The 12,375-nt window shown below is 40.9% G+C and overlaps 1 protein-coding gene across 1 annotated transcript; it reads left to right on the forward strand.

Annotated features, from left to right (window-relative positions):
- The first annotated feature begins 3,688 nt into the window (after window positions 1-3,688).
- LOC101856837 (rho GTPase-activating protein gacZ) lies at window positions 3,689-12,369 on the forward strand. Its single transcript, XM_005107165.3, has 4 exons — window positions 3,689-3,916; window positions 7,889-8,825; window positions 9,789-9,980; window positions 11,694-12,369. The coding sequence occupies exons 1-4, from the start codon at window positions 3,796-3,798 to the stop codon at window positions 12,217-12,219; spliced, it is 1,776 nt and encodes a 591-aa protein (XP_005107222.1). The 5' UTR covers window positions 3,689-3,795; the 3' UTR covers window positions 12,220-12,369.
- The last annotated feature ends 6 nt before the right edge of the window (window positions 12,370-12,375 follow it).

Genomic DNA, 12,375 nt, shown 5'->3' on the forward strand with positions numbered 1-12,375 from the left:
TCCCCTCCCCCTACCACCTCCTCTCCCCTCCCCTTCCCCTCCCATACTCCCGCTTTCAACACATCAACATCAACACGTGTTTGAATCCTGAACCTTCCTGCGAACGACAAGGCTACCACACTGTCAACCCCACAACAACAGTAGTAGGTCTTGTTTGTATGTGGGTGCGTGTGACTCATCATCATATTGTCTACCGAGAGTGACCTCTTAAAGTAGCCACTTGGCAAAAACAAGGACTGCGTTGTTTTGGCACACTCCGGGCATCTGTACACGCTTGAAAACTGGATCCTTGAGAAAAACACGAAAGTAAGTAAACACACAGTTGACATTAGTAAGCACTCGGATACAACACAAACGAGAGTCGCAAAGATTCTATTGAAGGTCCTTATTATGTATTTAAAGCGAAACAGCGCTTAGACTCGGAGGGTTGTAAGTGTAAGTCGGTTGGCTTGTACTCTTTCTTATCAAATAATTTCTGTCGTCCTTATCCCCTTTCTTCTTTTTTGTGTTTTTTACTCTCTAAGAACACCTCTAATTTTCGGCATGTGTATATCCGTATTGTGCTGCAAGTGCCGTAAAACTCTTACTAAAACTAAAACTAGCACAGACTAGGTGAGTTTTTGAGACGAGGCGATATATAATTTGCATTGAAACACAAAGGGGCGAGAGTGAAAAAAGGGGCAGGATGGTGTTGGGTGTGAAGTTGCATGACGAAGAAAGACTAATTAACTCTTTCAAATCTAAAAGTTCTGTGAAAACGGATGCCTGGAGAGAAAGACAGCTCCGTTTGCCGTTAAGTTTCTCGGCGATTGGCCCCTTACGAGTTACATACAAGGAGCTATAAACACAAAGTTCCTGGATTATGTAATTGTAATATATTTAAAACGTTTCCCATCACCTAACTGTCGTCGAAGACTTATCTTTCATATTATGTATATTTCATGTATATTTCGTGTATATTTCATATGATGTATCAGCTGCCATTAACAAACTTTTCCGAGCCTCTGTTACTTTAATGTCGCAGGAAGTTGAAAATATTTCTGAATGCTTTCAGGTCTGCTGGGGTAGCAGTATAGATTGTAAAGCGCAAAGAGCTTGCTATTGAGCAGGAATTTGCCCTATACAAATTATGCTATCTATCTATCTATCTATCTATTTATCTATTATTGTTATTATTTTTTGTATTATTATTATTATTATTATTATTATTATTATTATTATTATTATTATTATTATTATTATTATTATTGTTGTTATTATCATTCTTTTAACATAGTGAGGACACGCAGTCGAGTCAATGGGCATCGTCTGGTGATTGGCTGTTTTGATTCACTTTAAAACAGAAGCATAACTTCATTATTCATTCAATTTTGGCAATGTTAATATCTTCACATCCAAAATTATAAAAGACAGGCAACGACATCCACACTATTTGATGCAACTCGGTGTTTCTGATTGTTTAAAGGTGGTTCTAGTTGTGCCATAATATTGTCTTTGATCAGCTGGTGGTTGGATAATATAATATCAAGTGTTCGCTACGTCCTGAAAGATTCCAGATAATAACTCAAGCTTATTGTTTCCGACAGCAAGGTCTTTCTCGTGGCGAGGTAGTTACTGAGCTCTGCTTTACAAAACAATGTCAAGCAATGTCGATGACATCACATTTTAGGAGTGTTGTCACTGGGATATGTCCGTGAGAAAACTACTTTCCCAGAAAAGAGGGCCGCCTTTCAGTTCCTCTGAAAATTTTATGAAACTTTTTTTCTCAATGCACATGAACTGTGACTGCAATAAAAGATTTCTAGAAATAAGAGAAGAATCAAACAAGTTGTATACAATCAACAGTTTCGGATCCGTGTTTTCGTCTTTTACTTAAGTTAGGTCGGGGGTTCTTGTGGTCTAGAGATGTTCGCTTCTCATTCAATAGGTTCCGGGTTCGAAACCTGACAGCAAAGGAATATTTTCTTCTCTAAAATGTTCTCCTTTCACCCCCTTTCCTGCTATATTACCATATTCTTTCGACTGCTTTCGTCTCCACTTTCTGCCCTCCCCCAACTCCCCCTTCTCTTTTGCCCCCTTCTCTGGGCTCTTGATCCTTTCTGCAGCTTTTCTACTGCCACTCCTTGGCTCCTTCTTACTGCTGTCGCACCCCTGAGCGTAAGGCAGGATCAGGAAAGATCTATCCCCTAGCCCTCTCGGATAAAGGCGAAAAAATCTCGGAGGTCTCGTGTGCAAGTTGTGCAGATTAAAGATCCTTTAGTGGTCCAAAATCGATAAGAGTAGGCTTCGGCCACCACCACCGGGCAAAATTCAAAACTAATTCCTGCCAAGCTAAAAGTGTTTAGTGTCCCACGCACTCATATGACTTTAGGCAGTAGCGAGCACCGTAAAACACTTACCAAAACAAAAACAAACTAAAAAGTTAAGTCATCGTCGACAGTAGGGGATGGGAAACGATACAGATTAAATAGTTGCTATACCATATACGCATAAAAACAGATTCGAAATCGCTGATGTACCTTATAACGTCTGTGAACCGACCAAGTGTTAAGTCTTCAACAGAGGGAAATGTTTTCTAGCCGCAACAACTGGTGCAGAAACGCTCAACGTAGTATTATAGTGTTACTGTTAATACCCAGCAAATAGTATAAACTGGAAATAAAACGTAAGTAAACAAAAGAGCACGAATAACAAGACAAAAATGGGTGTAACCTCATAACACTCCCCACCAAACCCAGAACCCTCTATCCTCTTCCTTATTCTCAGACTAACCCAGGGCCCTCAAATCATTTCATAAATACAGTAGGACGTGTGTCGTCACACGAGGAGGTATCACTCACCATTATTTGTAAGGCAACATGGTGCTTCTCTTTAAGTGGCCGACTTTTTCGTGGTGTCTGACCTGAACATGTTGACACTGAGTACGTCAAGCTAGAAATTGAAGGTACTACGCATTTGTATAAAAAGAATCTACAGGAGCGCAATGGTATACAGTTTAACGTAGGTGTTTTAAGCTCCCTTTCAAAGAATTAGATCATTTAGGGGGCAGGCTTTGATCATGCCTGTCCGGATCAACTCTGACTTAGAGGGATACAACGTCCCAACAAAAAGACCAAGGTACTCGATGAAAATTGTCATCGTTTAGGAATCGAGCTGTGGTCTTCTGTGTACGACGGCAAATCGCCTAACTGCTACACCCCAAAGGTCAATGGGCATGATGAAATTTTTCACCATTTTATGGAAGGGGGGGGGGGCTAACTATTCTTAGGTACATACCTTACTGTGTTGCAAGTACCGTAAAACTCTTCCTAGATAAAAGACGTAGACGGATATCAAATATAATCATACAAAAACTGTCATCAGGACCTCTCAGGGATTTGTGTAAATTGTTGTTTGCTCTCTGCGTCACAGTGATCCGAGGTTTTCATGCTCGCTCTGTACGCCATTCCACTTGATACAATTTTCGTGATCTCATGAAAAGCGACAGTGCCCATCTTCAACACACTTGCAACACTTACTATGGAACATTTTGACTCTTGCTCGCGTACTTGAAGTGGTGCGGGTGATCCTGATCCATGAGAGGGGGCGGACGGACGGACGGCGTGAGCGTCAGCTTCCGGGCTTAGGGGGCGCTGGGGTCAAAGAAGTTTTTATCCGAGCTAGGGTTACTCATCGTGTCCCGTGTTCACGTCACTATCTCAGAGAGCATCACACAATTTCCATCGCTCGCGGTTCAGTGGTCAAGGCAGTGGGTAGAAGCTGAGGCAACTGACAGTGAACAACAATATCTGAAAAATGAGAGATTGTTGGAGGAGTTTTCGATCTGGGAGACAGGAGAAAACGTGGGAGGGCCAAGTGATTATTTTGTTTTGCTTCGGTTTCGCTTCAATACATGGAGCCACCACCTATATCCCAGGTGAGAAATAATAGGGACTTATATGATAACATCTGATACCAAAATAATGTTCCCCAGAAATAAAACGAAGAATTCAACTGACTAAGGCCAATTTCAATAAAAATGAGCCCAATCTGAAGATAGAAACATCTCAGTAACTATCAAAATGAAAGTCCTGAAATGCTATGTATGGCCAATCCTTCTATATGGCTGTGAATGCTGGACAATCACTAAAGACAGTGAAAATAAGATAGAAACAACATAATATGTGGTTTCTTAGGACACTGGTGAGAATATCGTAGAAGAAAAAAAAATCAAATGAGATAGTACTCGATGAAGCCCTCATGGGACGCTCACTGATAAAAACAATCAGGAAATGACAACTGTTTTTTGGACACCTGAATAGACATAAAGATCTTGAACATATCTCACAGAAAACATTTATAGCAAAGGAGGCAGAGGTAGGCCCAGAGCAACCTATTTAGAGCACCCAAATAAATGGGTAACGGGGAAAGATCAGGGTAACGTAGCAAAAGGGTAAATGGAAAACCATGATCGCTGATGTCTGCCGCAGATATGGCACTTGATGATGATGATGATTGTTTCTACCAAACGTTTTCGCTGTTGAGGCATCTCTATCTATACATATTATTATATTTGTGAAAGTTCGTCACTTTGGCCGCCTAAAACTATCTAACCACTTAACTTTCGAATTGGGAAAAAAATAATAGTGGTTCAGAATCATTTAAAGGGTGCACAGTTTTATTGAAGATGGAATCATTGAGGTTTAAATCTAATCTTGGGAAATTCCGTCTTCTAACACGTCATTGCGAAAAAGTGAGGCTTCCGTTCACAAGCAGTGCGGTGTGGTACAACAATTGCTTGACGGTCGATTCTTTTGAATCCGTTCATCGAACGGGGTACCCAGCTAGTCTATGCATATTATATTTGTGAAAGTTCGTCACTTTGGCCGCCTAAAACTTCCGAAGCACTTAACTTTCGAATTTGACAAAATTAATGATGGTTCAGAATCATTTAAAGGGTGCAGAGTTTTACTGAGGAGCCTTAAGTCACTGGTGTTTAATTTTCAGTTTTTCATTAGTTTCGTTTTGATCAAATCTTGGGAAAGTCCGTCTTCTAAGACTCCATTATAAACAAGTGAGGTTTCCGTTCTCTAGCCGTGTGCACCTTTGAAATTCTGGAGTGTACAACCACCAAAGCGGAATAGAGAATCAATCTATACATCTATTATATATTTGGCAACTTGGAAACACATGTGTCACTTTTCCAATAAAACTACGACAGCTACAGAGTTGAAAGTTGGCAAGTACCTGCAGAAAGATAGATAGGTCCCCATGTTGGAGCCCAATTTTTTTTTTTAAATCTATTTCCTGAATTTAGAAAAACATATTCGAAAAAAAGTTCCTACCCTTCTTTGGCCTTTGTGGTTATTCCACTGTAAAACGAAACATATATGCGTAGCTGTCCTTCACAGCAGAAGTGCCGGAAGTGATATTTTTCGAGGCACTTTTGGTTTTGATAGTATAGATCTAGACCTTCTAATTTTTTGCATCTCTCAAGATTTATTGCTCCATCACAGTAGAGTGTAAATAAAGTAGGCCAAATACTTTCAGTTGATGTTAATGTACCGATCATTCCTTTCATCAAAAGGGTGCCCAGGTAATACTAGTATAATGACTCATGCGTGCTTTTGGCTCTCTTACAATATGTTTTTTGTGGCAATTATGCTACTCCTACAATATGATTGTTATTATTCTGGAAAGGGACACCCGATTTGAGTTATGAAATTCTGTGCTCGGGTTTTCTCTTTTATTGAACTATTTAATGGTTAATGGCTAATAATAAAATCCTAAATGTCAAAATCATGTCCTGCTTTTATAATTGCAATATGTTGTCATGCTAAATCAATTTTAAAGTGTACCCAATTGCATTCTGACAGTACACTACGGTTTAATTTGAAGAAAAATAATTAGAAAATAGTGCTCATGTTACGTCTTTATGTTCATTCTTCTTTCCCTTCTGGTCAAGAACTCTGTGCCTTGAGTGAAGGAGAAGAGGACGTATTTTATCAAGCTTCTGTCGTTGTGTTGGTACCTCCCACATAGCCAGGGACGAAGAATCTTGCCTCCAAAAGATTCTCAATGTTGGCAACGTGTGATATACAGCATTTCATTCTGGACGATCACATTTATGATCATCCTCAGCAAGAAACAAATCAAAATCACAGAGCCAATATGTATTTCTTATAGTCAATGGTCCCCCCCTGGATGGGCGGTTCTAACTTTGTATTTCCAAGTCAGTATTTTTTAAGTTGTTTTGTTTGTTTTCTTTGAGAGATTTTCTATTAGCTCTGTCCATGATGTTGTTTGTATGACCGCTCTTAGTGTTGTTTTAATGTTGGTTTTGTTGCTGCTGACAGTGCGTAGTACAGTAATTAAAGCTTACAGCCGTAGGCACTAATGGCAGCCTCTGAAGATACTTTTGTCTCTTCTTAGCCTTACTTATATATTGCTAATCCGGTTGCGTGCGTGCGTGCGTGCGTGCGTTTGTGTGTGTGTGTGTGTGTGTGTGTGTGTGCGTGTGTGTGTGTGTGTGTGTCTGTGTATGTGTGTGTGTATGTGTGTGTGTATGTGTGTGTGTGTGTGTGTGCTTGCGCGCGCGTGGGGGGTTGGGGTGGGGGGGTTGCGTTATTTAATTTTACTTTTTGTAATTTAGTCGCCCTGCTGCCTATTTTATCCTATATTATCATCCTTTTCCTGCATTTCTTTCGGTGGGTGGTTGACAGGTGCTCTGGTGTGGCCTGCACATTCTTTCCAATCAAACATTTATCGTCTTTATCTCCCTTCCCTTCTTTTTTATGTTTGTTAACCTCTTGTAACACCTTTAATGTTCTGGACTTATATGACCTTAATGTGTTACAAGTGCTGTAAAACTGCTACTAAAAGCTTTAAAATAGATCTCTTTCGCCTACAGGAGACATAATGTGACTCACAGCCGTGGTTCAGGTTGAAAGAGACAGAACTAGCAGTTTCCTCTCCTCCCCCCCCCCCAAATAAAATTTAAAAAATAAAATTAATTAACATTAAAAATTTGATAAGTTCAAGGCTCATGATAAGTAAAAAAATAAAACGTAGAATGTCTCATTACCTTGTGCCAACAATTCGAAATGTGTCCATCATCAGAAGTACATCATTTTGAGTGATTCAGGTCCGCTTCCGTTGATATGTTTTCTGTTGTATTTGCATGAGAAGGATGGGCGTGAGAACAATAAATGATACAGTAATGACAAAAACCTCATTGTGTGCACCTAGAATGTCTTTTAAATTAAAAACAATATATTGGAAAGATCCGTGGCATCGATGGCTTAGTAGTTAGGCTCTCAGACTTGAAACCACAAGGTCATGGGTTCGAATCCCGTCTGGGGCTGGAACGTTGTGTCCTTGGAAAAGACATTTTACACGAATTTTCTCCATTTCACCCAGGTAGAAATGGGTACCCGGGTATAGACAGCGAAAGATCTTGCCAGTTTTTTGTTGGTATCTTTTTGTTTTGTTTTGTTTTGTTTTTGGTGTTTGAGCGATTGATTAGGTGTTTGCACCGTAGGCCTTTGCTTCCCGGGAAGTTAATGTTTCTGTGTGTTCAGGGTCTACTGGGGTGACCTTATACTGTAAAGCGCGGGGATGTGCGCAATACTAAATAATAATATGCTATTTATTATTAGTATTATTATCATTATTTTTATTGTCTGTTATACTTGGGAGAGCTAAGTTTGTTCTCTTTCGTAATAGAAAGCTAGTTAAACATTATAATAGTATTCAAGCATGGCATTTAAAAAAATAGAATATCTTTAATATTGCAACTGAGAGAAGCAAAACATTATTTAAAACTTAAAATAGATCTCCCGTCCACGACGCTTCAGTTTTGTTAGCGACATTTTTTTAGGTATTGACTGTTACCCTTTCTCTTTCACAGGTATAAACGCTCAATCAAATTCGCCAACTTCAGTGGACGTTACATGGGTGTTGCCGGAAGGTGTGAAGCCCATTGTCTGCCACATATTTATTTCTCCCACTGAAAACAAAGACAATTTTATCTCCCAGCACATAGTAGAAGATCAGTCTGAAGGTCACTTTGTACTGAATTATCTAGATCCTGGTCAGAAATACCACGTTTTTCTTAGCTGTCAGCTGAAGCGTGGAACCGTTAACGCTCATGTTCCAGTTACAACAATTTCAAACGGCGATGAAGAGCTTGAAAGAATTGGGCGTCTCCGAACTAATACTTCAGAACAACTTTCGAAACAGGCGACATCAAGAGAAAATGCGCATTCTTCACCACGTCGCGAAAGTTCCCAGAATGAGGGTTCCAAGACGAGAAATTTAAAGACGACTGAACTGCCCCCTAGTTCCAATAGCGAAAACGGTAGTTTATCTAGCTCTCAGCGCGCTCCTTCTAAGTTCGTCTACTCGACGAAGTCCCCTTCCATTAGACAAGAAAGGAGAACATCTTCTCCAGGACAAGATCACAGACCTCGGCCCTCCAAAAGAAGACTACCGATACGCAATCGTAACAATCCAACCGATACTCGAACACAGTTACCAACTTCAGAATCAAGGCATTATGATAGAGTCATTTATCACACAACATATCCCCCCATGAAGGTAAGAAATTCAAGAAAATTAACAGACTCTTACAGGAAGACTTTCATAACGCCCCCGACACCTGATCCTATAGCTGGTAGATGGACGAGTCAACCAGGAGATGGAAATGGCCAAGAAGTGGAAGAGGAGAGTCAACATAAACTATGGCAGTGGGTGGCCATCGGATGCGGTTCTGGTATTGGTTCCATACTGCTGGTGTCTGGACTATTGTTCTTGGTGAAGAGTGTGGTAAAGACAGAAAGGAAGAGGTAATTATTTGAGTTTACCAGAGTTTCGTACAGCTCTTACTTTTCCCTCTTCACCAGTATCTTTGCCTTTCTCGCTTTTTCTTTTTCGAACACACACAAATACAGCAAGCTCTATGGGCTTTATAATCTATATCATTTTATGAACACACATGTACACATTTATTCACACATAAGCACACTTGTAATTGGCATACACCCCCCCGCACACACACACACACACACACACACACACACACACACACACACACACACACACACACACAGACAGACACACACACACGCACACACACACACACACACATACACCTGCGAAAAGAACCTTTTTCCTCTTGTTCTCTGTTTCCTTTATTCTTTTCGCTCTAGCAATCTCATTCGCCTTCTTCGTTCTTCCGTGTTCTCAACTTTTACTTTTCTTATTTTGGGGGGAACTCTTTTACTTTTCCTATTTTGGGGGAACTTTATGGTGGGAGAAGTACACAGAGTGTTGCAGTGATGTCGTAATAAGAGCATGACGTGTTTGTCGTAGCATTAAGTCAAGCAAAGATATAAACGTATGGGTTTTGTTTATTGTTGCTGTTGTCAGTGTTCTTTTCATCGTTGTCGTTGGTTTTGTTGTTACTCTTATCGTTGTTGCTGTTGCTGCTGTTTTTTCATGTTTTAGCATGATAGTTGGTGGTGTTCTTTGTGCTTTAAAGGGTGTTATTTCACTTGAAGGGGGAGGAGTAGGAGGAGGAGGAGGGGGAGGAGGAGGAGGAAAAGGAGGAGGAGGAGGAGGAGGAGGTCGACGATGAGAAAGACGAAAAGAGGAAGGAAGACGATGAGAACGAGGACGATGTGGAACAGGTTAACACTGACGTTGACAACGACAACAACCTCGATGACAATGATGATGACAAAAGAGCAAGAAGGTTTTCGTGTGTATCCTCAGGATAAACCCAGTCTATGTCTTATCTTAACTTTCAGGAGAAAGTCTCAAGTCAAAACCGACAACCCAGGTTCTCCTTCTTCCGTTGTTGCTGAACCGCCAAGTGGTGAGAGAGAGTACGTCAGGTGGGATAACCCACCTCTAACGGCACAGAACAACCTCGCTGTTCCAGGCAGAGGGAAAGTGGCCGACAGTGTCTATAGCTGGGGCTCCGAGTTTGATGTTCTAGAGTGAGTTGAATTCAGCTCTTTGTTTGTCTTTTCGTCTGTCTTCGCGTCTGTCTGTCGATATATCTATCTATCTATCTTTCTCTCTGTCTCGTTGTATATGAGTGTGTGTGTGTGTGTGTGTGTGTGTGTGAGTGTGTGTGTGTGTGTGTGTGTGTGTGTGTGTGTGTGTGTGTGTGTGTGTGTCTGTCTGTCTGTCTGTGGCTATGTCTGTGTCTCTCCTTGCGTATTAAATCTCTATTTACCTAATATCATTCGCTGTTTCTCTTTCTATATATATCTGTATATACTCTCTCTCTTTCTCTTTCCCTCCCTCTTCCTCTTTCTCTCTCTTTCTCCATCCCTCTCTCTCTCTCTCTCTCTCTCTCTCTCTCTCTCTCTCTCTCTCTCTCTCTCTCTCTCTCTCTTTTTCCCTCTCTCTCTCTCTCTCTCTCCCTCTTTATCTCTCTCTCTCCCTCTTTATCTCTCTCCCTCCCGCTTTACCTCTCTCCTCCTCTCTCTCTATCACTTACACACGATTGTTTACTTCCTCTCACTGTCTTTGTGAATGTGCATTTTGCTTATTATTGCTGTAAATAGTGCTCTGAATTCGAAACTTTTCAGGATTGATAATAAATGAGTTAAATCCGAGGAGTTGCAGTCTGCTAAAAGTGGGTCTGGATAAAGGGACATAACTTATATAATTCAGTCACGCAAAAACAGATCATACAGATTAGCGTCCCTTCATTTTTGGCTGAAGCGTGAGTGTGACAGATTTCTTAGGTTCCTCTTTATTGAAATAGTCGATATAAACATGAACAATAATCCTGTGGGTGTCCTGAGACTTGAAAAATCCTCCTCCAAGATGTTTCGGCACTAATTGCGACAAGAGTGGTTGGTTCATAAGTTTAGGTAAATGAAAGGTCAATTTTGGGAGAGGGGATAGGCTGTAGAGGTAGGGGTGGGGAAAGAGGGAGAGGTTGGGGGGGGAGGGGCGAGGGAGAGAGAGAGAGAGAGAGAGAGAGAGAGAGAGAGAGAGAGAGAGAGAGAGAGAGAGAGAGAGAGCAGTTAGTTCACAACCCTCAAGTAGAAACATAAATCGTTTCATAAAGACGGGGTTTTGTTATTATTGTTGTTTTGGTTTGATTGGTTGGTTTGTTTGTTTATTTCTTTCTTTCTTAGTTTAACTGATATCGTTTTCACATGATTTACATTTCTTTAACGTCTCGTAAATACGGTAGCAACTGGTTGTAGGAAAGTTCTTTGATTTAGGAAATAATATGATATATATGAAGGGGGGGGGGGGGGGTCAGTGCTCTGATACTCTTTCTCTCGCCTGTTGAAGAGAAGGAATGAGACATAAACCTTCCACTTTAAACACAATTTTTAAAATGTAAATTGGATGGGTTTTTTCGCCCTATCAACGCAGTTTAGATCACTCTGGAAGCAGGTTTCTGACCATGCCTGTCAGGGCTAACCCATGACATACAGGGATACAACATCGCAGCAAAAAGACCGATGGATACTCAATAAAGAAAAGTTTCTTCACACTCGGAAATCGAACTCGAGTCTCATGTGTAAGACAGTGAAACGCCCAACCGCTACACCACAAATGCCAGTGAACTTTCCTCTGTAGAAAAAAAAGAGATAATAAAAAATACTTATTCAATGAATCCAAATTTTTAAAACCAAAACCAAATAAAATCCCAAATATTGCGATTTACATGTCTATTCACCTGCCCCCGAAAACCCGTACGGAAACTGCGACTCTCTGGGCATCCCGACCTTGACTGTGACGTCAGACAAGGAAAGCCCCTCACCCCCACCTCCGAGACGACCCCCAAGGACGTACCAAAAGTTTGCATCTGCTTCCAACGCCCTCTTTCGGAACGTTTTCGGGAAAATCCGGAATTCGGCCCATTATTTCAACAGAGATTCCACAGGTTCCAACGTGCAGGAAACCTATCAACCAAATAGCGCCATTGCTGCAGCCGCTGCCCCAACATACGGTACTGAAAATTATAGGTACGGAAATGGGTCGTCCCAAACAAATCATAATTACAACAACAACAGCAACAACTACAGCAACAACCACAGCAACAGCAACTACAACAACAACAACAACAGCAACTACAACAACAACAACAACAATAACCTGAGCTTAAATATTCCTGTGCCTGTTAGCGGGTCCTCTTCTAATAACCAGCAAGCGTACAGAAATGTGCCTGTGTACGATCAGGAGGAAAATCTGTATGTCAATTGATGGTGGTGATTTCTGGGGGGCCAAGTAGTTTGGTTTCAGGTTTTGCTTGAGTTTAGATTATTATGACATCTAAGATACGAAACAACAATGTATTATATATAAATATGTGTGTATGTGTCTGTGTGCGTGTGTGTGTGTGCGTGTGTGTGTATGTTT

The sequence above is a fragment of the Aplysia californica genome, unplaced genomic scaffold (assembly GCF_000002075.1).
Source record: "Aplysia californica isolate F4 #8 unplaced genomic scaffold, AplCal3.0 scaffold00582, whole genome shotgun sequence".
In the NCBI taxonomy this organism is placed as follows: Eukaryota; Metazoa; Mollusca; class Gastropoda; order Aplysiida; family Aplysiidae; genus Aplysia; species Aplysia californica.

What these genes read in the sequence shown, in the direction of transcription:
- LOC101856837 (XM_005107165.3), top strand. Translation starts at nt 3,796, where the DNA reads ATGAGAGATTGTTGGAGGAGTTTTCGATCTGGGAGACAGGAGAAAACG. An exon ending in AGCCACCACCTATATCCCAG is followed by an intron (nt 3,917 to 7,888) that starts GTGAGAAATAAT and finishes TCTCTTTCACAG; the next exon opens with GTATAAACGCTCAATCAAAT. An exon ending in TCCGAGTTTGATGTTCTAGA is followed by an intron (nt 9,981 to 11,693) that starts GTGAGTTGAATT and finishes TGTCTATTCACC; the next exon opens with TGCCCCCGAAAACCCGTACG.